General features: G+C 40.3%; 1 protein-coding gene across 1 annotated transcript in view; it reads left to right on the top strand.

Moving 5' to 3' along the window:
• The first annotated feature begins 4,976 nt into the window (after window positions 1-4,976).
• Window positions 4,977-24,689, top strand: part of NCAPG2 (non-SMC condensin II complex subunit G2) — a 54,726-nt gene continuing 35,013 nt past the window's right edge. The window contains exons 1-11 of the mRNA XM_038755748.1: window positions 4,977-5,056; window positions 5,587-5,775; window positions 7,123-7,237; window positions 7,804-7,958; window positions 9,200-9,334; window positions 11,710-11,804; window positions 12,498-12,567; window positions 13,609-13,695; window positions 20,028-20,123; window positions 22,482-22,607; window positions 24,137-24,316. Of these exons, the coding sequence (XP_038611676.1) occupies window positions 4,979-5,056; window positions 5,587-5,775; window positions 7,123-7,237; window positions 7,804-7,958; window positions 9,200-9,334; window positions 11,710-11,804; window positions 12,498-12,567; window positions 13,609-13,695; window positions 20,028-20,123; window positions 22,482-22,607; window positions 24,137-24,316 (1,326 nt within the window). The 5' untranslated portion in view covers window positions 4,977-4,978. The remainder of the gene's footprint in view (window positions 5,057-5,586; window positions 5,776-7,122; window positions 7,238-7,803; window positions 7,959-9,199; window positions 9,335-11,709; window positions 11,805-12,497; window positions 12,568-13,608; window positions 13,696-20,027; window positions 20,124-22,481; window positions 22,608-24,136; window positions 24,317-24,689) is intronic.

Below are 24,689 nucleotides of genomic sequence, written 5' to 3'. Positions count from 1 at the left end.
TTCTAGACTGTGAGCCCGTTGTTGGGTAGGGACCGTCTCTCCATGTTGCCAACTTGTACTTCCCAAGCGCTTAGTACACAGTAGGCTCTGCACACAGTAAGCGCTCAATAAATACGATTGAATTAATGACTGAATGAATTCAGTCGTATTTATTGAGAATAATAATGATGGCATTTATTAAGCGCTTACTATGTGCCAAGCACTGTTCTAAGTGCTGGGAGAGGTTACAAGGAGATCGGTTGTCCCACGGGGGGCTCACAGTCTTCATCCCCATTTTACAGATGAGGTCACTGAGGCACAGAGAACTGCAGTGACTCACCCAGAGTCACACAGCTGACGATTGGCGGAGTCGGGATTTGAACCCATGACCTCTGACTCCAAAGCCTGGGCTCTTTCCACTGAGCCACGCTGCTTCTCTAAAGGAGCAGTTAAAGTTAAAGTTAACAAATACCAAAATTATTATTATTATTACTGGGTGCAGCGCACTGTATTAAGCGCTTGGAAAGTACAATTCGGCAACAGAGACAGTCCCTGCCCACAACGGACTGACAGTCTAGAAGCGGCGAGACAGACAACAAAACCCTCTGCCTCACAGACTTGTGTGTATATGGACAGATTTATAATTCTGTGTTTGTATGTTAAGGCCTGTTTACTTGTTCTGATGTGTGTGTATATATATATTTATATATGTACATGTGTGTGTATGTATATATATATATATATATATATAATATCCTATTTATGTCGAAGCTATTGATGCCTGTTTGCTTGTTTTGATGTCTGACTCCCCCCTTTCTTACCGTGTGCAGGGCACTGTATTAAATAATAATAATAATAATAATTGGCATTTGTTAAGCGCTTACTATGTGCAAAGCACTGTTCTAAGCACTGGGGAGGATACAGGGTGATCAGGTTGGCCCACGTGGGGCTCACTGTCTTAATCCCCATTTTACAGATGAGGTAACCGAGGCCCAGAGAAGTGAAGTGACTTGCCCAAGATCACACAGCAGACATGTGGCGGAGGCGGGATTCGAACCCGTGACCTCTGACTCCAAAGCCCGGGCTCTTTCAACTGAGCCACGCTGCTTCTCTTAAGTTGGTAGATGTGTTTGTTCTCTGCCCACTTGGAGCTAAACAGTCTAGAGGAGGAGACAGACATTAAAATAGGTTATGGATATGTACAGAATAATAATAATAATAATGGTATTTGTTAAGCGCTTAACTATGTGCCAAGCCCTGTTGTAAGCACTGGGGTAGAGACAAGGTGATCAGGTTGTCCCACGTGGGGCTCACAGTCTTCATCCCCATTTGATAGATGAGGTAACTGAGGCACAGAGAAGTGGAGTGACTTGCCCAAGATCACACAGCAGATGTGGTGGAGGCGGGATTCGAACCCATGACCTCTGACTCCAAAGCCCGGGCTCTTTCAACTGAGCCACGCTGCTTCTCTTCAGTTGGTAGATGTGTTTGTTCTCTGCCCACTTGGACTAAACAGTCTAGAGGAGGAGACAGACATTAAAATAGGTTATGGATATGTACAGAATAATAATAATAATGATATTTGTTAAGCGCTTAACTATGTGCCAAGCACTGTTCTAAGCGCTGGGGTAGAGACAAGGTGATCAGGTTGTCCCACGTGGGGCTCACAGTCTTCATCCCCATTTGACAGATGAGGTAACTGAGGCACAGAGAAGTGGAGTGACTTGCCCAAGATCACACAGCAGACGTGGTGGAGGCGGGATTCGAACCCATGACCTCTGACTCCAAAGCCTGGGCTCTTTCCACTGAGCCACGCTGCTTCTCTAAAGGAGCAGTTAAAGTTAAAGTTAACAAATACCAAAATTATTATTATTATTACTGGGTGCAGCGCACTGTATTAAGCGCTTGGAAAGTACAATTCGGCAACAGAGACAGTCCCTGCCCACAACGGACTGACAGTCTAGAAGCGGCGAGACAGACAACAAAACCCTCTGCCTCACAGACTTGTGTGTATATGGACAGATTTATAATTCTGTGTTTGTATGTTAAGGCCTGTTTACTTGTTCTGATGTGTGTGTATATATATATTTATATATGTACATGTGTATATATTATATATATATATATATAATATCCTATTTATGTCGATGCTATTGATGCCTGTTTGCTTGTTTTGATGTCTGACTCCCCCCTTTCTTACCGTGTGCAGGGCACTGTATTAAATAATAATAATAATAATAATTGGCATTTGTTAAGCGCTTACTATGTGCAAAGCACTGTTCTAAGCACTGGGGAGGATACAGGGTGATCAGGTTGGCCCACGTGGGGCTCACTGTCTTAATCCCCATTTTACAGATGAGGTAACTGAGGCCCAGAGAAGTGAAGTGACTTGCCCAAGATCACACAGCAGACGTGGCGGAGGCGGGATTCGAACCCATGACCTCTGACTCCAAAGCCCGGGCTCTTTCAACTGAGCCACGCTGCTTCTCTTCAGTTGGTAGATGTGTTTGTTCTCTGCCCACTTGGACTAAACAGTCTAGAGGAGGAGACAGACATTAAAATAGGTTATGGATATGTACAGAATAATAATAATAATGGTATTAAGCGCTTAACTATGTGCCAAGCACTGTTCTAAGCACTGGGGTAGAGACAAGGTGATCAGGTTGTCCCATGTGGGGCTCACAGTCTTCATCCCCATTTGACAGATGAGGTAACTGAGGCACAGAGAAGTGGAGTGACTTGCCCAAGATCACACAGCAGACGTGGTGGAGGCGGGATTCGAACCCATGACCTCTGACTCCCAGGCTGTTGCCACTAAGCCACGCCGCTTCTCAACTGCTGAGGGGGCTGAGGGTGGGGTGAATAGCAAGCGCAGAGGCGATGCAGAAGGGAGGGCGAGAAGGAGAAATGTGGGCCTAGTTTGGGAAGGTCTCTTGGAGGAGATGTGATTTTAGGATTGTTTTGAAGGTAGGGAAGGTGGTGGACTGTTGGATATGACGGGGGAGGGAGTTCATTCGGTGGTATTTATTGAGCGCTTACTGTGTGCAGGCCGTAGGCAAGGGGTCAGCGGCGAGATAGAGGAGATGGAGCTACCGTGGGGATTTTGGGGTTGAAAGAGTGAAGCATGGGGGCTCGGTTCCACTGAGCCACTCTGGACACAGTAAGCGCTCAATAAATACGATTGATGATGATGATGATGAGGATTAAGCATTTGGGAGAGTTCGTAGATGCCCTCCCTCCGCACATCCGCCAATTTAGCTCTCTTCCTCCCTTCAAAGCCCTACTGAGAGCTCACCTCCTCCAGGAGACCTTCCCGGACTGAGCCCCCTCCTTCCCACAGCACCTGTATATATGTTTGTACATATTTATTACTCTATTTTACTGGTCCGTATTTATTCTATTTATTTTATTTTGTTAATATGTTTCGTTTTGTTGTCTGTCTCCCCCTTCTGGACTGTGAACCCACTGTTGGGTAGGGACCGTCTCTATATCATCATCGATCGTATTTATTGAGCGCTTACTATGTGCAGAGCACTGTACTAAGCGCTTGGGAAGTACAAATTGGCAACATATAGAGACAGTCCCTACCCAACAGTGAGCTCACAGTCTAAAAGGACTATATGTTGCCAACTTGTACTTCCCAAGCTCTTAGTACAGTGCTCTGCACACAGTAAGCGCTCAATAAGTACGACTGAATGAATGAATGAATGAAAGGTTGGAGTAATGATGATGATGATGATGAGGGCATTTGTTAAGCGCTTACTGTGTGCCAAGCACTGTTCTAAGCCCTGGGGAGGTTACAAGGTGATCAGGTTGTCCCACGGGGGGCTCACGGTTTTAATCCCCATTTTACAGATGAGGGAACTGAGGCCCAGGGAAGTGAAGTGACCTGCCCAAAGTCACACGGCTGACAGTTGAGGGAGTCAGGGAGGTACCAAAGGAGGGCGAGAGCTAATGGTGAGGAGTGCTTTAAGGCCAGTGGTAAGGAGTTTCTGTTCGATGCAGCAGCGGATGGGCAAACGTGAGAGTCATCTTTTTCCCTGTATGGCTAATCATTCATTCAGTCGTATTTATTGAGTGCTTACTGTGTGCAGGGCACTGTACTAAACGCTTGGGAAGTACAAATCAGCAACATATAGAAACGGTCCCTACCCAACAACGGGTTCACAGCCTAGATGATCCCTTTTCACATGTTTATAATCGTCTCTCCCCCCCCTCGCACTTTCTTGCATCCCCAAACGTTTAATTTAATAATAATAATAATAATAATGATAGCATTTATTAAGCGCTTACTATGTGCAAAGCACTGTTCTAAGCGCTGGGGAGACTACAAGGTGATCAGATTGTCCCATGTGGGGCTCACAGTCTTAATCCACATTTTACAGATGAGGGAACTGAGGCCCAGAGAAGTTAAGTGACTTGCCCAAAGTCACACAGCTGACAAGTGGTGGAGCCGGGATTTGAACCCATGACCTCTGACTCCAAAGCCCGGGCTCTTTCCACTGAGCCACGCTGCTCCTCCTGCAACTATTGCTTCACCTCCAATAGTTGCAGGAGGACTATTAATGCATGGATTCTGTGTAAGAACATCAGCATCATCCCTACTTGCCATGATACATTCTTGGGACCCAACTACTGATGTGATTTCCCCATCTCGACAGCCAATAATCTGTTTCTTTGATCTTAAAAGTATTTGTTAAAGAAATAAATATGAAAATGACAAGGCCCAGTGGATGGTCAATAAATACTGATGATTGACTCCACCTTTATTGCACCTTTCTCAGGTAAGAATAGGTGTATAAAGCACTTAGTACAGTGCTCTGCACACAGCAAGCGCTCAATAAATACGATGGAATGAATTTTCCTTAAATACTGTGGATTCCCTGTTCTAAATAAAACTTCATGAAATATTTTGGGAAAAAGAAACTTTTTAACATGCATGTTTTTAAAATTACTCTATATTTTCCCTTGTAGATTAGAATAAATGCCGAATGACATCATGGAAAAACGTGAGGCATTTATAAATAGCATTTCCAAAGATTCTGCTGGAGACTTTTTACATTTTATCCAGCTTGATGTAAGTACTAGGAGATTTGCACTCGTTACATAAATTTTATTTTCAACAATCTTAACTCTTCATTTTGAGAAATTCTCGTAGCACTTCTGTAAATTCTTAAATGGCCACTCAATTAAATCTAGTTCATCATTTTACTAATGGTAACCAATATAAAGTCAGTTTTCCTATAAAGATGAGTTTGCGTTCTTGCAAGATTTCGTGTTAAGGAAAACTTGTGTTGTAATACCAGAGTCTGATACTGCAACATGCTATATCCAGATGGATGTGTGTCGTTATAAGAATATCCCTTAATTCTGCCACTGCATTCTATGTGAAAATACACTGATGACACTTGCTGCAGATTTCCATTTAAAAATATTTTTCCTGCAATCCTCCATTCATATTTTATTTTCCTGAAAATGGTTTTCTGAAAATTAATGTAAAACCCCCAATAAAAATGCAAGGGGGCACACAAAAGTATTTGTGAAATGTCATTATGCTAAAAAGAAAACTGTTTTCTGTGTTTCTAACAATTTCTGATCATTTTACAGAAAGATGCTTCTGACCCTTTCAACCTGAGTGAATTGCTGGAGGAGTTACCAAGGAAACAGAAAGAAAAATTATGGGAAAGGCTGAAGAATTTATTAACTGCTGTGCTCTTAGAAAATCCAGTAGATGGCTGGCAGAGATTTGAAGATGACTGTGAAGATCAGATGGAAATAGAACGGGGCCCAGAAATGGTAGTATTTTTCTCTTCCAAAGATATAAATCGATGTGAACAGTTAAACCAAAGGACTTGAAAAAAAATCACATTCGACTGATTATCTTTAAATGTGCTCATTTCAAATTGAAAATAAGTGTGCTTTCCTCAAGGGTTCTTTGTAATTTTCAACTAGAATAATAGCAAGTCTTTTGAGTTAGTTCATTTAGATACATAGGTTTATATACATAAATAATACCTGCAAAATCCTTAAGGGAACTGAACACTTGTTCACAAAATTCCACAGCACCAAAACTATGGGGCACTTATGAAAGCTTAGAATGGTAAATAAATCAGTTTGAGATATTTGGATTAATTAGTTGTTGAAAGGTCCATAAAGAGAAAAATTAGGAATGTTACAGGGAAAGAAGAGCTCAAAAAAGAGAATAACTATTACATTATTCCTCCAAGTGTCTTTAGCACCATTTTTAGAGTCAATATTTAGTTTGAAGGGCCACTGTTTCAAAAGACGTAGTAGCTTAGGTATTAAGCTATTTTAGCTATTAAAAGTAATTGTACTTAGTTTTGCCATAATGCCATTTTTATGTATTTTGGCTAGAATGCTGCTAGGGAATTAGGGAGCATCTTTTCAAGAATAGCAACCGTGGGATTAATAATAATAATTGAGGTATTTATTAAGCACTTTGTGTTTATTATCAGAAGTAGCATGACCGGTGGAAGGAGCATGGGTCTGGGCATCAGAGTTCCTGGGTTCTAATCCAGGCTCTGCCACTTACTTGCTGTGTAACCTTGGGCAAGTTGCCTAACTTCTCTGCCTCAGTTTCCTCAACTGTAATATGGAGATTAAATACTCGTTCTCCCTCATATCTACATTGTGAGGCCCATGTGGGTCAGGGACTGTGTCCAATTTGATTAACTTGTATCCAACGCTGAGAACAGTGCTTGACTCATAATGCGTGTTTAATAAATACAATAGTGCTACTACTAATAATAATGCGTGCCAAGCCCTACACTAAGCATTGGGATAGATAGAAGATTATCAGGTCGGGCACAGTCCCTGCTCCACTTGGTGTTTACAATCTAAGGTGGAAGGAGAACAGAAATTTAGTCCCCATTTTGCAGATGAGGAAACTAGAGCACAAAATGGAAAGAAATGGATTTTGTGTGTGTGTGTGTGGCATTGTCATAATGACCACCACATTAAAAGTTTTACTTAAAATGAGATTTTACAAAAATGTGTTCCCTGCATTAAGAGGGAATGTATTCCGGTGAATTTGGTCCACTTATTGAATTTTCATTGCATTTCTGTTCTTTCAAAGTGGAAAGATTTAATTTAATGAATGGATATTTGTTTTTCCATTTCTAGAAACAAACTCTGGACGTAATTCATGGGATTGCATCCGTCGTTACAACATCAGTATCTGTAGTGAATGAAAATGAAAATTACAAAGCTCTGCTTGAGTGTGCAGTCATATTAAACGGTAAGTTGGTTGCTTCATTACATTATTTTTTGAAGTGAATTAAATGTGCACCCAATTTTGGAAAAGGAAAAAACTGGTTTGTAATCATTCAGTTTGTTTTTGAGAACTGTTTATGTGGAAACAGGCTCTTTGCTTGGACTCTTTTTGGCAAGAAAAGTAGAAAATTTTCCTTCATGGGTTTTACTGAATCACGTAATATGTGTTTTTTTAATTCAGTGTTATTCTTTCTTGGATAATTAATGGGTTTGTTGAATCAAGAATCCCACAAGTACATGCCTTTCTTGAATGTTGTAGAGTTTGCTATAAGGAGAAACTTCTCAGTTTGATGCAGAAGTTGGAAACATTGAGGTAAAATGTTACTATTTGGTCTGTAACAAACAATATTTTTTTAAAAACAGCAGATGACATTCTAGAAATCAGAAGGGAATAAATGCCACACATTTTAGAAGCTCCCTTAGACTTGTGGATCTTCCTGGCTGATGATGGGGTCTCCTGTCTAAAATCCGACTAGTATCCTGTAGGTTGAATTACCCTTGCAGAAAATAATTGCTTTTTTTCTATTTAAGGTATTTTATATGCATTACCTGAATCTGAAAAAAAACTACAGACAGTCATTCAGCATCTCTGTGTGACTTGGTGGGATAAAGGCCTGGATGCCAAAGAAGAGTTGGGGAAAAGTGCTTTGATTGTATTGCTAAGAAAGAGTCTCACCACTAAAACAGTAGGTTGAAATTCATTACATAACTATTTGGTATTGTTTTAGTTCTTAATGACTATCTCTTACTGTAAAGTTGCCTTCATTTTTGAATTTTCTGGGTAATTTATGTGTCTGCTTTACATTAATTCTCATGTTTTTGGGGACCAAATTTAATGGGATGTGCTGGGGTCTTTGAATGCCCTCCTAATGATTATAAACCTTTCACATATGAAACATCTAGGGAACTTTCTAAAATTCCTATAAGGGCTAAACCTCGAAATTACTACAGTACCTAATACTTTTTGCTCCATGTGTGTCTCTTCAATGGCTCTAGTCACATGAAAGTTAAAAACGCCATACTGGTGTTTCATTGATTCTGCAATCCATCGCCTGTTCCTGTACAGAGAGCACACTTGAAGATAAAATGTGACAAATTTAGAGATTTGTTCTTGTGCAAAATTTCCACCCATAGGCAACATGTGATATATATAATTTTTTAAAAATTTGAACTGGTGACTCCACCAGTCAGCAAAAAATTATACCCTATACAGCAACTTCAGTTGGCTGCTTAATACATTTTAACTAAGCATCCTAGTAATAGCATAAAGTTATGGCTATTTAAATTGGTTTGATCAAATTGAGGGTATTGGAAAAGATGCTATCTTTCCGTCAACAGTAATTTCTAAAATTTGAGCACCCACCGTAGGCAAAGTACGGCTCTAGGCACCCCGTAAATATTCTCGCATTGGAAACACAAGCTGCAGTTCATGTCCTAAAGGGTGTACAATCTAATGGTGGAACCAGGACCCCAATCCATTTTTCAGCTGTTATGAATTTCAGTGCTTTTGTAGTTTTGCTGGATTGTTACCAGTTTTTGTAATGTTTCACTTTCCATTTTTTGACACAATGGATTCACTATTTTTAGGCATACTCCACAACTCAAGAATTATCTTCCCAATTAACCTCACAAAAAGACTCTCATTATGAAATTTAAGCCTTGCTTGATGCTGTCAAGTAATGCAGGACTTTATCCGCAACATGCCCTGTGGGAAGAAAGTTCCCTAATTTTGCAGCAGGGCTTCAACCAAAGTGCAAAATGAGGATGCAGTCTATGAAACACCTGACTGTAGTTAATGCTTTAATATTCCAAATAGTTCTTGTAATTAGCTTGAAATGTGTGGCTGAGAGAATAGTATGCAGGTTTAACCATTTTTGAGAATATTGTATGAGTTACGTTCCCTATTTAAGTTTCTCATCTTTCCTAGGGTGCAGATATATGTCGGCTGTGGCACATCCATCCAGCGTTGCTTTGTTTTGATTATGAGTTGGAGGAAAGTCAAGAAATTAAAGATATGTTGCTTCAGTGCTTTATGAGTGCCAATCATGTTAAAAAAGAAGAGGTAAATAGATATGTTTTTTAGTCTCATAAGCTTATTTGGAGAACATGCTTTCAAAGTTCCCTTTGTGAAATTGTTGTTGACTACTATATTCAGATTATATGTTCCACTGATCCAGCGTATGGTCCTGGAGGAGAACCTTAATTAGGTGTAGGGTTTTGTTTTTTTTTTTACTTAAATTAGCAACTGGTAGCTCAATAAAGACCACTGATTGATTTCCCATATTGTTACCCTTTATTCTGCTCCTTCTCTAGGCTGCCTTTGTGGAGATCTCATAAACCAGGGAACCTTTTTTTTTAAGCTCAATAAAATCTGTTTAAAAAATTAAACGTATTTCAATTTAAATACAATTTCTAATGATAATAATGATGGCATTTGTTAAGCGCTTACTATGTGCAAAGCACTGTTCCAAGTGCTGGGGAGGTTACAAGGTGATCAGATTGTCCCATGTAGGGCTCACAGTCTTAATCCCCATTTTACAGATGAGGTAGCCGAGGCACAGAGAAGTTAAGTGCCTTGCCCAAAGTCACACAGCAGACAAGCGGCGGAGCCGAGATTAGAGCCCATGACCTCCGACTCCCAAGCCTTTGCTCTTTCTACTGAGCCATGCTGCTTCCAAAGATTACTTTTTAATAATTACTCAAGAAACCCATATTGTACTTATTTATTTTCCAAGAGCTACATATATGGTTAAAAAAGATTTTTTTTCCACATTTACCATAGAAGAATCTGATGTCCGTGAATAAAAACCTGAAGAAGTACAGAATCCATACCAATTTTTATTCCAATTTATTCACCACTTGACTTTTTTAATCCTAGACAAATTTTATTGAGGCTCGGGGGTTCATGCTACCTTCCGTGACTGCATTAGTTTAATAAAGGTTTTAGAGAATAACAAGTACATTTGAATTTTTCTCTGGTCTTCCATCTGCCACTCAACTGAAATTTCTTCCATTCGTTCTCTTTCAAAATGGAAAAAAGCAAGCATGTCTTTACCTGAATTCTCTCCGTGCTTTATGAGTGCCAATCATGTTAAAAAAGAAGAGGTAAATAGATATGTTTTTTAGTCTCATAAGCTTCTTTGGAGAACATGCTTTCAAAGTTCCCTTTGTGAAATTGTTGTTGACTGTACTATATTCAGATTATGTGTTCCACATAATTAAAATATCTAAGTATCCTAGGTCATAGATTTTTAAAAAATTATTATTCTGTTCCCTTAGCTATACTGATTTCTATTCATTTTGCAAGGAGAAACTCACCACACCGTAGCCGTTTTTCTTAAAGGAAGACTTAAGACTTCTAGACTGTGAGCCCACTGTTGGGTAGGGACTGTCTCTATATGTTGCCAACTTGTACTTCCCAAGCGCTTAGTACAGTGCTCTGCACACAGTAAGCGCTCAATAAATACGATTGATTATTCTAAAAGCAAAGTCTTCAGAAAAATCACCCAAAAAAGATATTTTTACACTTCAGTCAATCAATTGTATTTACTGAGTGCTTACTGGGTGCAGAGCACTGTATTAAGTGCTTGGGAGAGTGCAGTGTAGTAGAGTTGGTGCATACATTCCCTAACCACAATGAGCTTACAGTCTAGAGGAGTAAGCGCTTAGTACAGTGCTCTGCACACAGTAAGCGCTCAATAAATACGATTGATGAGTAGACATACATTAATATAAATAAATAAATTATGGCTATGTGCATTAGTTCTGTGGGGCTAAGGGAAGGATGAATAAGGAGTGCAAATCCAAGTGCAGGGGTGATGTAAAAGGGAGTGGGAGAAGTGGAAATGAGGGCTTAGTCTCTTGGAGGGAGATGTACCTTCAATAAGGCTTTGAAGGTGGGGAGAGTAATTGTCTACCGGTTATGTAGAGGGAAGGAGTACCAGGCTAGAGGCAGGTCAGGGGTGAGATAGAAGAGATTGAGGTACAGTGAATAGATTGACATTAGAGTGAAGTGTGAGGGCTGGCCTATTGTAGGAAATTAGCAAGGTAAGGTAGGAGAAGGGAAGGTGATCGAGTGCTTTTAAGCCTATTGTATGGAGTTTTTATTTGATCCAGTGGTGTATGGGTGGATTGGAGGTCCTTGAGGAGTTGGGAAACACGGACCGAACGTTTCGTAAAAAAATGATCCGGGCGGTAGAGTGAAGTGTGGGCTGGAGTCGGGAAAGACTGGAGGCACTTTTACTGGATCATGACATGTGGGTGTTCCAAAATATACTCCAAGCTAGATGTACTCTAAATTACGTCATTTTTTAGATGAGGAAGAAGCATACTTCAAGTTGTTCTATTTGTCATTCCTGTTGCTTTTACTTCTGAAAATGTTTTCTGACGTTACTGATAGTTAAAACTTTGACATCACTTCCAGCTTTTTATTTTCAGGGAAGGAGATTCCTCAGCTTTCTATTCGGCTGGAATGTAAATTTCATCAAAATGATCCATGGGACCATTAAAAACCAATTGCAGTGCTTTCCGAAGTAGGTGTTAAAGATGCATTTGGTGTGCTGTCTTGAAGCTCGGAAACATTCAGAAGGACTTGGCTTGAGCATTTTTCAATCCATGTAGTTCTCTTATAGTGAAGAACTTGCATTTTGGCAGAATCCCACATCAAGGAAAACTCATGTCATAGTTCTTTTCCCGTGTTCAGTGAATTTGCACATGCACAACTGTTTCCTCCAACACTTCTTCATGCTGCATGTAGACAGGCACCCATGAACAGAAGACTATTCTGTAATTTTGCCATCAAGTTATATCCAAATCTGAGTGTATTAAAATTTTCCTCTCTAATTTTATTCTTTATCATATTTAGCGCTTTTTAGCTGATAATCCATTATGGACACCATGGTGATTATCCTTAAAATTGGTGGAGCCCCATATACATAGCCGAGATTTGCAGCAAATTAAATTAGCCCATGTATCTGATATCTGTGGTTTAATTATAGCACTTAAAAATGGCACATTAACATTAGTATTATCTCTGACGCTAGCATACGCGGGTGTTATTTTAAATGTGTCCAGGGGCTTATTTCTAGTACCTTTTTTTATGAAATGTTCTCCTCTTCATCAAATGATATCTAAGTGGTAGGTGCTTTCCAAGTTATCAAAATGAAATTGTTTCAGGAAGGGATGGCGTTTCAATTTTTTGATGCTTTGTTTCTAAATTCGTCCAGGTCCTTGATGGTGCACATTGCTGAAATTTATTTCAGAGCATGGAAGAAGGCTTCTGGAAAGACGTTGGAGGTATTCACAATTGCTTTTCACAGAAGAGAGTGTTCTGTCCCTTCCGTGCCCAGAGGGATGGTCTAGACCAAGACAAGTGGTCCACTGAGGCCTGTTGGAAGTGGTGAAGCCGTCCTGAGGGCATCAGGTGTGCCCTAACACTTGCCAGGGAAGGTTGGGTTCGCTCTGGGCCACAGACCCTATCCGGTGGTAGCCACAGAGCCTATCTGGTCTTCCAAGAGGCTTCTGGATTGCAGAGTTTATGTAGGCTTGAACTAGCTTCTGAGAATAGAGATATCATACAATCTGATTTTACTCTAGTTTGGTTAAAGCTTATATTCAGAATAATAATAATAATGATGGCATTTGTTAAGCGCTTACTAGGTGCAAAGCACTATTCTAAGCACTGGGGGGGATACAAGGTGATCAGTTTGTCCCACGTGGGGCTCACAGTCTTAATCCCCATTTTACAGATGAGGGAACTGAGGCCCGGAGAAGTTAAGTGACTTGCCCAAGGTCACACAGCAGACATGTGGCGGAGTCAGGATTCGAGCCCGTGACCTCTGACTCCAGAGCCCATGCTTTTTCCACTGAGCCACGCTGCTTCTGTAAGATTATGGTGTTTAGCAGCATGGCTCAGTGGAAAGAGCCTGGGCTTTGGAGTCAGAGGTCATGGGTTCAAATCCCGGCTCCGCCAACTGTCAGCTGTGTGACTTTGGGCAAGTCACTTCACTTCTCCGGGCCTCAGTTCCCTCATCTGTAAAATGGGGATGGAGACTGTGAGCCCCCCATGGGACAATCTGATTACCTTGTATCCCCCAGCGCTTAGAACAGTGCTTTGCACATAGTAAGCTCTTAATAAATGTCATTATTATTAAGCACTTACTGCAATCTGCCTTCTTTTACACTGAACCCAGGAAGGTTGTGTCTTGCCCACAGCCATTGGGCAGACCAGGAACAGAGCTGGCAACTGGAAGGGCCCGGACTCTGGTCTTTCCAGAAGGCCATACTGACCCCTCAGCATTGTTTGTCTTTTGCCCTCTCTTTGTAATGCTTTTTCAGGTCATTGAAAATGGCTGCATTCAAGATTTCATGCATCACGGGGTTCATCTTCCCAGGAGTTCTCCAGTACATTCCAAAGTACGGGAGGTAAGTAAAGCACAGCAAAGAAACGTGATTCAGCGTACAGACAGACAACTCAGAAGTTGTGTTTTGTGGTTAAATGGACATACAAATTGGATTGCCTTTTTAAAATAGAGCCGGTCTTTAGAAACATCATTTTTCATATGTAGTGTATATTTTCTAGAGGATTAGGTAAATGATTTATCATCCTCATTAATAATAATAATAATGACATTATTATGGTATTTGGTAAATGCTTACTATGTGTCAAGTACTGAACTAGGCACTAGGGTAGATTCTCCCTCTCTAGACTATGAGCTCGTTGTGGGCAGGGAATGTGTCTACCAGCTCTGTTGTATTGTACTTTCCCAAGCATTTAATACAGTGCTCTGCTCACAGTAAGTACTCAGTAAATACAGTCAATTGTATCAATAAATACAATGGATTGAAGTCAGATAATCAGGTCCCACATGGGGCTCTCAGTCTAAGTAGGAGGGAGAATGAGTATTGAATCCCCATTTTGCAGAGAGAGAACTGAAGTGCAGAGAAGTTAAGTGACTTGCCCATGGTCACACAGTAGGTGCGGGGCAGACTCAAGCCCTCTGATTCCCAGGCCCGTGCTCTGAATAATCACCTCTCCGTGCGTTGCTGATAGAGAGTTGGAGCCTTTGATGATCGGGCGGGATTTAAATTGGGAAAATCATTGATGTCTTACTCGCTAAGGTGAGGCAAGTAGGTCAGGATGCCTAGTCTGTCAGTTGGCTTATCTGGTACCATATCTTCTAGAATGTAAACTCATTAGGGGCAGAGACTGCTAATTCTGTTGTGTTGTACTCTCACAAGCACTTAGCACAGTGTTCTGCACATAGTAAACGCTCAATAAATACCATTGACCTACAGTATTTATTAAGCACCTATTGTGAGTTAGAGCACTGAACTAAGACGTACTCGGGGAGCCTGTGAAAGAAGCGTAGGAGAGTATCCCAGGGCTTCCAATTAAATGCTTAACCTTCTAAAAGTCACACCTGGGTTTTTGCCCACCGTTTTATTCTCCCTGCCAAGATTTTAGAATATGATGGGAAAGATTAAGTTCACTTATACTGGAGTAAAATTTAGAGCCCTACCCTTTAAACAATCTTTAATTACATCTTGAAACATTTATAAGGAAATATTTATGGGGAAGCTACCTTTATCATAGCTTGAATTCCCAGGAAAGCTATAAGACCACCAGTATGTTTCTATTAGCATATTGTTTAGACTTTAGAAAATAGTCAAGTTCACTTGCAAGGTTTATTTTAGTGCCTTGCTAATTCTCATTATACAACCCAAGATCCCTATCATTTGCACAACATTTCTGGCAGTCCCACCTAATTTCTTAGCTCCGGTTTTAATAAGAATGTGCAAGACAAAGTGCATTTAAAATACAAATCCCCTCAGGATGCCAATAATTTCTGAATCACAGGTGATTTCAGCTAGTAGTCCTGTTTGGAGTGGAGTCACTACCTAAGAGTCATTATTACCCTGAGAGGTGTTTAATTGGTTCTAATGAACCTAGCAGAAGGGAGTGAAAAACCTGTCCCTTTGTTGTGTTTGGGAATGTTAAAGCAGATGCTGTTCACCAGAAGCCTAGTCCACAGGGTGATTCCTTTGCTTGTAGTTGGTTTTTTTGCAGATGATAGATGAATTGTCTGCCTCTATGCTTTGCACAGCAACTACCTCCGTCTTGGCGAACTGTTGAGTACATTTGATAGCTGCAAATGTACTCAAAGATCCAGTCTCAGTTTTAAGGCTAAGTTTTTAGAGATGGAAAGCTCTAGGAAGAGCATTGGGATCATGCAAAGACAGACCGAACGGAGTGTAGCTGGCCGTGTCTGAGACTGAACATCTGAATCATGGAAACTCTTGGGGAAATGACAATTGCTGTGGACTTTTGATAATTTTAAAGTAATTGCATAAAATTGATTTCAAGAACTATTATTTCAGTGGACTTGCTCTTTATCTGTCTTTCCTAGATAAAATTTAGTCATTACTAGAGGTTAAAGGAAGATGAGTTTACTTGAAAGCAAGGTGTATTTTAAGAGGTACTGTGACCTCATTGCCTCTAACTATTCAGTAGATAGGATCTCCTAAAAGGTATTCAGTGTTTTTGCACAGTGTGCACTGTGTGTTTGTGTGTGTGTGTGTGGTGCATGCATTTGTCATCAGGTTATATCTGAGTTGTGCCTCTGAGTTCAAATCCATAGTTGAAAATCAGTCTGAATTTATTTTTAGAACTATTGCAAAAATTCAATAAGTTGATAAGTGCCAAATCTTAGTTTATATAACAGTAAGCTTGCTGTGGGCAGGGAACATGTCTACCAACTCTGTGATACTGTACTCTCCCAAGCACTTAGTATTGTGTTCTTCATCTAGTAAGTGCTCAATAAATGCTATTGATCGGTATAGCAACCTCTCTGTTTAGTAGTAATAGTGTTTATTGAGCACTTAATGAGTGCAGAGCATTGTACTAAGTTCTGGGTGTCAACACACAGTTGGGAATTAGGCACAATTCCTTATCTGATCATTATGCAGTTTTCTTGCTGTGTAGACCTAAGTTTTGAAACATTTCCAGGAACTTCTGTTGATTTAGGCTGTTGTTTTTAGCTTGGTCTAAGGTTGGACCTCCACATAGGACATCCATTGAAGATGGAGAAGCAGCGTGGCTCAGTGGAAAGATCCCGGGCTTTGGAGTCGGAGGTCATGGGTTCAAATCCCGGCTCCGCCACTTGTCAGCTGTGTGACTTCGGGCAAGTCACTTAACTTCTCTGGGCCTCAGTTACCTCATCTGTAAAATGGGGATTAAGACTGTGAGCCCCCAGTGGGACAACTTGATCACCTTGTAACCTCCCCAGCGCTTAGAACAGTGCTTTGCACATAGCAAGCGCTTAATAAATGCCATTATTGTTATTATTATCTGGATACTGAACCTGTGAAGTTTGTATTTTGGGATCCGAGGGGAAACAAATGCTTGATTAAAGAGATCAGGAGAATGTATTTGATGGTATTTGTTAATCGCTTACGGTGTGCCAGGCACTGTTCTAAGTGCTGAGGTAATCAGATTGGACACAGTCCCTGTCCCACATGGGGCTCGCTGTCTTAATCCCCACTTTACAGATGAGGTAACTGAGGCACAGAGAGGTTAAGTGACTTGCCCAAGGTCATCTAGCAGACATGTGGTGGTGTCTGGATTAGAACCCAGGTCCCTTGATTCCCAGGCCTGTGTTCTATCCACTAGGCCATGCTGCTTCTCTCCAATATTGCTCTGCCTCCTCTCGTGAAGATGTTGGCTTTTTCCTGAGTTCCCCCTTATAGTGAGGATAATTCTATTAGTGAGACTTGCTGTTGAGAGGAACCAGTGTCTGGATGTCATGGATGGGGGTGGGTTCATTTTTATAGTGAATAATTAGACTCACTTTGGGCAAGTGCCTTTATATAATTGAGTTTTGTAATGATGCATAATACCCTTAGGGTATTATGTGGTCAAAGGTGGTGCTTATGGATTATCTCCCATTTCTGAGTGTCTTAACTAGAAAGCCATTAAATGGCAATAGCACTGTTTGTTTTGATTATATGCTTCGGTTTTAAGGGGGAAAAAAAAGCTTAGAAATCCTTTATTTTCATGTGGAATGATATGCAATTAATCTTTTCTCCAGGGCTGACAGCAAAATAGTAGAAGTGAGCATAGCCATGCATGTGTTGAAGTTCTTTACAATGCTATATTTGAAAAATGAGTGCAGTGAAAAGATAATTTCTTAAAGCTACAGGGTTTGGTAGATTTTACTCTGCGATTTCAAGTATCAAATTGGAGAACAAGAGTTAGAAAAGGAGTGAAAACAAATATTTCCAGTGAAAGTGTTCATTTATAAGCAATATTGAATGTTATGGTAGGATCATTTGGAATCTAATGCTGTTGTGTGTCTGGCTCAATGACAGATTATTGAATTTCACAGAAAAAAGTTTTTTTCTAAAATGTAGATGAAGATACCACTTTATGTATTGTCTTCCATTAATATTTAAAACTTTCTTCCTACACTTCTCACCCGAATTCATTGATTTATGAATGATTTAGAAAATTCTAAAGCAAGTTGCCAATTTCAAGTCTTATTTGAGTGACATAATTATTCACATCATCATCAATCGTATTTATTGAGCGCTTACTGTGTGCAGAGCACTGTACTAAGCGCTTGGGAAGTACAAGTTGGCAACATAATCCTGAAAGAGAAAACTATGGATTTCACTTGATATAAAGAATTGTTATATTCTTTCAGTGCCTTGAGTGGCATGGTTCCTGTAAAAATACTCATCTATATATGTTTGACTTGTGACTAGGGAATGAAATTGTACTCCATACCCCCAAAACTATCTAAATAATTAGACTGTGAGTCCCATGTGGGACAAGGACTGTGTGTCCAACCCGATTATCTTGTATCTTCCGGAGAACTTAGAACAGTGCTTGGCACATGGTTAGTGCTTAACAAATACTATTATTATTATTATCATTATTATAATAAAAAGGTTTCTGTACAGTCCATGTTTAATGTCCGTCTCCCCGATTAGATTGTAAACAACTTGAGAGCAGGGATCATATCTACCAATTGTATTTCATTTTCCCAAGCACTTAGTACAGTGCTCTACACAGTAAGTGCTCAATAAATATAATCGTTGTTGTGTCCTGAGACAAATTATGTATTATAGATAATAATAGTGACAGCATTTATTAAGTGCTTACTATGTGCAAAGCACTGTTCTAAGCTCTGGGGAGGTTACAGTGTGATCAGGTTGTCCCACGTGGGGCTCACAGTCTTAATCCCCATTTTACAGATGAGATAACTGAGGCACAGAGAATAATAATAATAATAATACTAATGGCATTTATTAAGTGCTTACTATATGCAAAGCACTGTTCTAAGCACTGGGGAGGTTACAAGGTGATCAGGTTGTCCCACGGGGGGGCTCACAGTCTTAATCCCCATTTTTACAGAGGAGGTAACTGAGGCCCAGAGAAGTTAAGTGACTTGCCCAAAGTCACACAGCTGACAAGTGGCGGAGCCGGGATTTGAACCCATGACCTCTAACCCCAAAGCCCGGGCTCTTTCCACTGAGCCACGCTGCTTCTAGATACATATAGAGCGTTTTTCCATAAAGGCATATTTAATTATTTTTCTTTTCCTTTCTACATTTTATGTGTGAAAGGGGAGGAGGGAGGATGCTGCAGTAGTGATAACGCTGTAAGGGCTGGAAAGAGGATACATTTGGACAATGTCAACTCAGAGGGAGAGAGAAGAGGGGTTAGGGTGGAAGAAGCCGGGCAAGATAAATCCTTTTGTTCTTTGAAAAAACAACCTCAAAACTCCTTCTAATTGACTCCAGAGGCAGCTGCAGCTTATTGCCGATCAGTACAGCTTGCAGTTCTGCTGGGTTTTGTTGGGTTTTTTTGCCATTGTTTTCATCTCATTACAGAATAGGTTGGAAGACCGATATTCTTTAACTACATCAATTCTAGTATTGTTACATTTAAAGACTTAAAAATAAAGGCTGTGAGAGTTACGATTTTTCAGGTGCTTTCTTGACCAAGGATTGTCTGTTAGGTGACATTCATCTATACTGTGACATTTGAGGATTTCTTGCTCATGATTTCACTTATCCATGGTAACTTCTTTGGTTCACTTATTTGTGTGAAACCACAAATGACAATCAAATAGGCCCTCTTTTAAACCGGGAAGGTTCCGGAAATCACGGTTCTATTAAAGCACTGCCTTTTCTCTTTTTTTATGGTATTTGTTAAGAACTTACTATGTGACAGGCACTGTGCTAAGCACTGGGGTAGATACAGGATAATTAGGTTGGACACAGTCCGTGCCCAATGTGGAGCTCACAGTCAATCTCCATTTTCACAGGTGAGATAACTGAGACACAGAGAGGTTGTGATTTTGCCCAAGGTCACACAGCCGACAAGTGGTAGAGCCACTTTGGAACCAGGTCCTTCTGACACCCAGGTTCATACTTTATCCATTAGGCCATGTTGCTTCTCAGAATACGTGAAGACATGTATTCTGGCAGATGCGGGAGGCATTTTTATCTTTTGGTAGCATGGAGTCAGGTGGTAGGAATGTTGAACCTAAACCTATTTTTACAATAGGGTTTAACTGGAGGCTTTTTAAGCAAGCTCTGTGACCATAACTCTTGTGAACAGTGAGTTCTGGTTGTAAATCCTCTGCATATTTCTTCCTATTAGGGAGAGTAGAGCAACTTAACTTTTGAAATTCTTCTCTACTCGCCGCTGTACAATACTGATTTCGTATGTGGTTTCTGCCCCTTAGGTATTAAGTTATTTTCATCATCAACAGAAGTGTCGTCAAGGAGTTGAAGAAATGCTATGTCGATTGTATCAACCCATCCTTTGGAGAGGATTAAAGGTAATTCTTTTAAAGTTAGCACATTTATGAAAACTTAATTGAACCCTTTAAGTTGGCCTTCTATTTTTCAAAATGGTCACATTGCAGTTTACAAATGGAAATCGCAGTGAGGCTGAAAATAAGGCCTTAATTTGGAGATTCACTATGTCACGTGTAAAAGAAGGGAGGATATCATTCAGAGGTGAAGTTGTCTACTGTTTGCTTTTACAGAAAATATTCCCTTGAGCATTTCCTTGAAACAATGCTCAAGTTTAAAAACACAGCAGTTTTCCTCATCCTGAAATTATCAATATTTTTTGTGGTAACAGCAATAATAATACGGTATTTGCTAAGTGCTTACTATGTGTTAGGAACATTTTTTCTTTCATTAGGATTGTCATTTCTCACATTCCTTCTTTTTGATTTAGAGAAGCAGCGTGGCTCAGTGGAAAAGAGCCCGGGCTTTGGAGTCAGAGTTCATGGGTTAAAATCCCGGCTCTGCCAATTGTCAGCTGTGTGACTTTGGGCAAGTCACTTGACTTCTCTAGGCCTCAGTTCCCTCATCTGTAAAATGGGGATGAAGACTGTGAGCCCCCCGTGGGACAACCTGATCACCTTGTAACCTCCCTAGCGCTTAGAACAGTGTTTTGCACATAGTAAGCGCTTAATAAATGCCATTATTATTATTATTATTTGATTTTTCCATTCTCCACACTCACATGGCTCGCTTTTTTTTTAATGATATTTGTTAAGCACTTACTATGTACCTGGCATTACTAAGTGCAGAGGTAGATACAAGTTGATCATATTGGGCACAGTCCGTGTACCACATGGGGCTCACAGACTTAATCCCCATTTTCCAGATGAGGTAACTGAGACACAGAGAAGTTAAGCAACTGGCTCTAGATCACCCAGCAGACAAGTGATGAAGCTGGGATTAGAACCACTAGGCCATGTGACTTACTTCCCTATACTTGGGACTCCTGAACCTAATTTTCTCTTGTATTGGGAATGCACTTTTACAAAGTTATATTAGTGTTCTGTCACTGCTAGTTTCAGGTTGAGAATCTCCTCCAGGCAACACATTTCTAAATCTTCTCTATTTAGGAAAATGAATTAATATTGGACAAATTTGTATTTAGGATTTTTATTTACTTAAACTGCCTAATCAAGCATGTGTTTGTATTTATCACTTCTAAGGCACTAGGAGTCATTCAGGAGATTTAACTGTGGACTATTGATCAGATTTTGATTCATTTAGACGGGTTGTCATCTTAAAAGTTTAGAAAGCAAAAACTCCTCACTCTCGGCTTCAAGGCTGTCCATCACCTCGCCCCCTCCTACCTCACCTCCCTTCTCTCCTTCTCCAGCCCAGCCTGCACCCTCTGCTCCTCTTCCGCTAACCTCCTCACTGTACCTCGTTCTCGCCTGTCCCACCGTCGACCCCCAGCCCATGTCCTCCCCCTGTCCTGGAATGCCCTCCCTCCACACATCCGCCAAGCTAGCTCTCTTCCTCCCTTTAAAGCCCTACCGAGAGCTCACCTCCTCCAAGAGGCCTTCCCAGACTGAGCCCCCTTTTTCCTCTCCCCCTCTCCGTCCCCCACTCCCTACCTCTTTCCCCTCCCCACAGCACCTGTGTATATGTTTGTACAGATTTATTACCTATTTATTTTATTTGTACATATTTACTATTCTATTTATTTTGTTAATGATGTGCATTTAGCTTTAATTCTATTCTGACGACTTGACACCTGTCCACACGTTTTGCTTTGTTGTCTGTCTCCCCCTCCTAGACTGTGAGGCTGTTGTTGGGTAGGGACCGTCTCTATATGTTGCCAACTTGTACTTCCCAAGCACTTAGTGCAGTGCTCCTTCCCTTCCCCACAGCACCTGTATATATGTATATATGTTTGTACATATTTATTACTCTACTTATTTATTTTATTTGTACCTATCTATTCTATTTATTTTATTTTGTTAGTATGTTTGGTTTTGTTCTCTGTCTCCCCCTTTTAGACTGTGGGTTGGGACTGTCTCTATATGTTGCCAACTTGTACTTCCCAAGCGCTTAGTACAGTGCTCTGCACACAGTAAGCACTCAATAAATACGATTGATTGATTGATTGATTGCTCTGCACACAGTTAGCGCTCAATAAATATGATTGAATGAATGAATGAAAGCCTCTACTGTTTGCAGCGTCTAACTCAATTTAAGGCAAATTCATATTTTTTGGTTGTATAAATTTATTGGCTCTCAGAGTTCCTCCAGTAAGGTCACCTTCACAAGAGAATTCTTTTCTAGTGTCATACTTGAAATGTTAACTTGAAAGATAGCTTTTGTCTTTTAAACCATTACCACTCTGTTTCCTTTTGTAACAGGCCAGAAATTCAGAAGTCCGGTCAAACGCTGCATTATTGTTTGTTGAAGCATTTCCTTTAAGAGATCCCAACCTGAACAGTGTAGAAACGGATAACGAAATTCAGAAGCAGTTTGATGAACTTTATGTAAGTGTTCCCACATTGGACAATGGAAGTCAGGTTCTTAGTCGCCATTAGAGCAAACACTGGCCCATAAACAAGATCTGTGAGTGTTTTCCAAACCGGCTGTTAGGTTTTTCATGGATTGTCCTCTTTGTGCCTTGTGGGGAGCTAGCTCTGTGCCTTCCTAAAGGTGGAGTGGTGAAGAGTCTCATTTTGCCCTCCTCATATATGTTTTAAGATGTCAGGGCCCCTCTGGAGAACACACAAATTCATTCTTGGCACCTGGGAGAGAGGTGTGTTGGGGCCCAGAAAAGCCAACACTCCCCAGAAGGTACTCTAGTGGCCTCTGACTGATGGCACGATCCCTGTAGGAGCATAGCTAATACACCTCATTTTGTGACCAAACAGCTGGGCCTGACATCTTGTGGGACGTGGAGCGTTAAGAATCATTTCTTGAAAAGTCTATTTGACAGGGCTTCATTCAGGAAATTTTGGAAGCCACTGCACTATTAGATGGGCACCTAGGAGGGGAAATCAAATATTAAGCATGTTCACATGAGTGTGTGTGAATGACTTAGGTTTTCATGTCCATCACCCATGGGGATAATTAAATTGTTACCTCGTATATGAACCTCTCAGGAGGGTATTAGAAATGTATTAACCTGGTGCTGTTAGAATCTGGAATGGAGTAATATTTCAGGAGACATGAATTGATGAGCAGAATGAAAATGTGTAGTATTAAGCATTGGATCTGCTGGAAGAGACCGCCTTCCTTGCCCGATAGTCTCAATCTTAGATTTCCTGGGCCATAAATTCACCTTTTCTTTCTCTTTCCCTTCATTGTGTAGTGTTTCTATTCTGTAAAAATCTTGGGCAGTGAAATTAATAGCCGTGTGTGACAGTTTTACCTCGGTGGGATATCTCCCCTGCAGTAAATAGAAAATCAGTGGTCAGTGTCTGTAAACCTAGGTGCTTTTTTTTTAGCATTTCAGTATAGACTGTCCCTCTTCTTACAATATGCCTTACGGTTCCTTTTTGTACCATTTCCTCTAGCAAGCAAGGAATAGGTATGATTTCCTACCTTCATTTTATAGATGGAAAGACTGAAGCTCAGATGTGTTGCCGCTTACTTGGGGTCGAATAATCTGCGGCATTGTTGCAGGTAGAACCCTTTCGATCCCTTTAGCTACAATGCTTCAGTTTTTTTCCTGAAGCAAGAGTTTTATTTGGAGGAGGCTTTTTTTTAATTTTAGAAAGCACTCTTTACAGAACTTATGTTCTTGGGTCCATTTAATTTATATCCTCTCAACGTCGTATTGACTAGAAGTATTTAAGTTTAATGCCAAGTGTTAGATGGGTAAGTGCTTAATACAGTCCTCTGCAAACAAAGGGCATTCAATAAATACTATTCATATCCTTCTTAGATTTTTATTTTTGATGAAAAGTTCTCATTTAGAAACAAATGCTTACAAGGATTCCGTAGTGAGAAAGAGTATTATTCTGTAAATAGAGCAAGTATTTGTTTTCTTTCTCCCATTCCCCTCCGTATGTAGAGCCTTTTAGAAGATCCACAACCATTGGTCCGTTCTACTGGGATTCTTGGTGTCAGTAAAATAACATCCAAATACTGGGAGATGATGCCTGCAACCATCCTTGCTGACCTTCTAAAGAAAGTCATTGGAGATTTGGCTTGTGATGTAAGCTCAGCTGATGTTCGCTGTTCCGTTTTTAAGGTGAGGTTTTTTAAAAAAATGCAAAAACAAATGGGATGAATTCATTTAATCTCTTTCACACTTAATGGTTGGGAACATCTCAGGGGCAGGGATCTCGTCTTATATATCAACAGTAAATCTCCCAAACACCGAGTACAATCGGTGCTTATTATATATTCACTAAACAAAGGTGAGGTGGCCAATTTTATCATTTTTCCTGTGATCAAATGGCGGTAGTTGTACCAATAGTATTACATCGACTACCTTTCAAAACTTAAGAAATTTTCTAAAGTTATTTTCTTATTTAAGAAGTGGTACAGCTTCCAAGTGAGAAGAGCACTGGGAGTTTACTATGTTTGTATTTTAAGGATAATTTGGTCTGTGAAACTCTCAT

This window comes from Tachyglossus aculeatus, chromosome 13 (genome assembly GCF_015852505.1).
Source record: "Tachyglossus aculeatus isolate mTacAcu1 chromosome 13, mTacAcu1.pri, whole genome shotgun sequence".
In the NCBI taxonomy this organism is placed as follows: Eukaryota; Metazoa; Chordata; class Mammalia; order Monotremata; family Tachyglossidae; genus Tachyglossus; species Tachyglossus aculeatus.
Note: the sequence above shows the minus strand (reverse complement) of the source record. Positions and strands in the feature narration are given on the sequence as shown.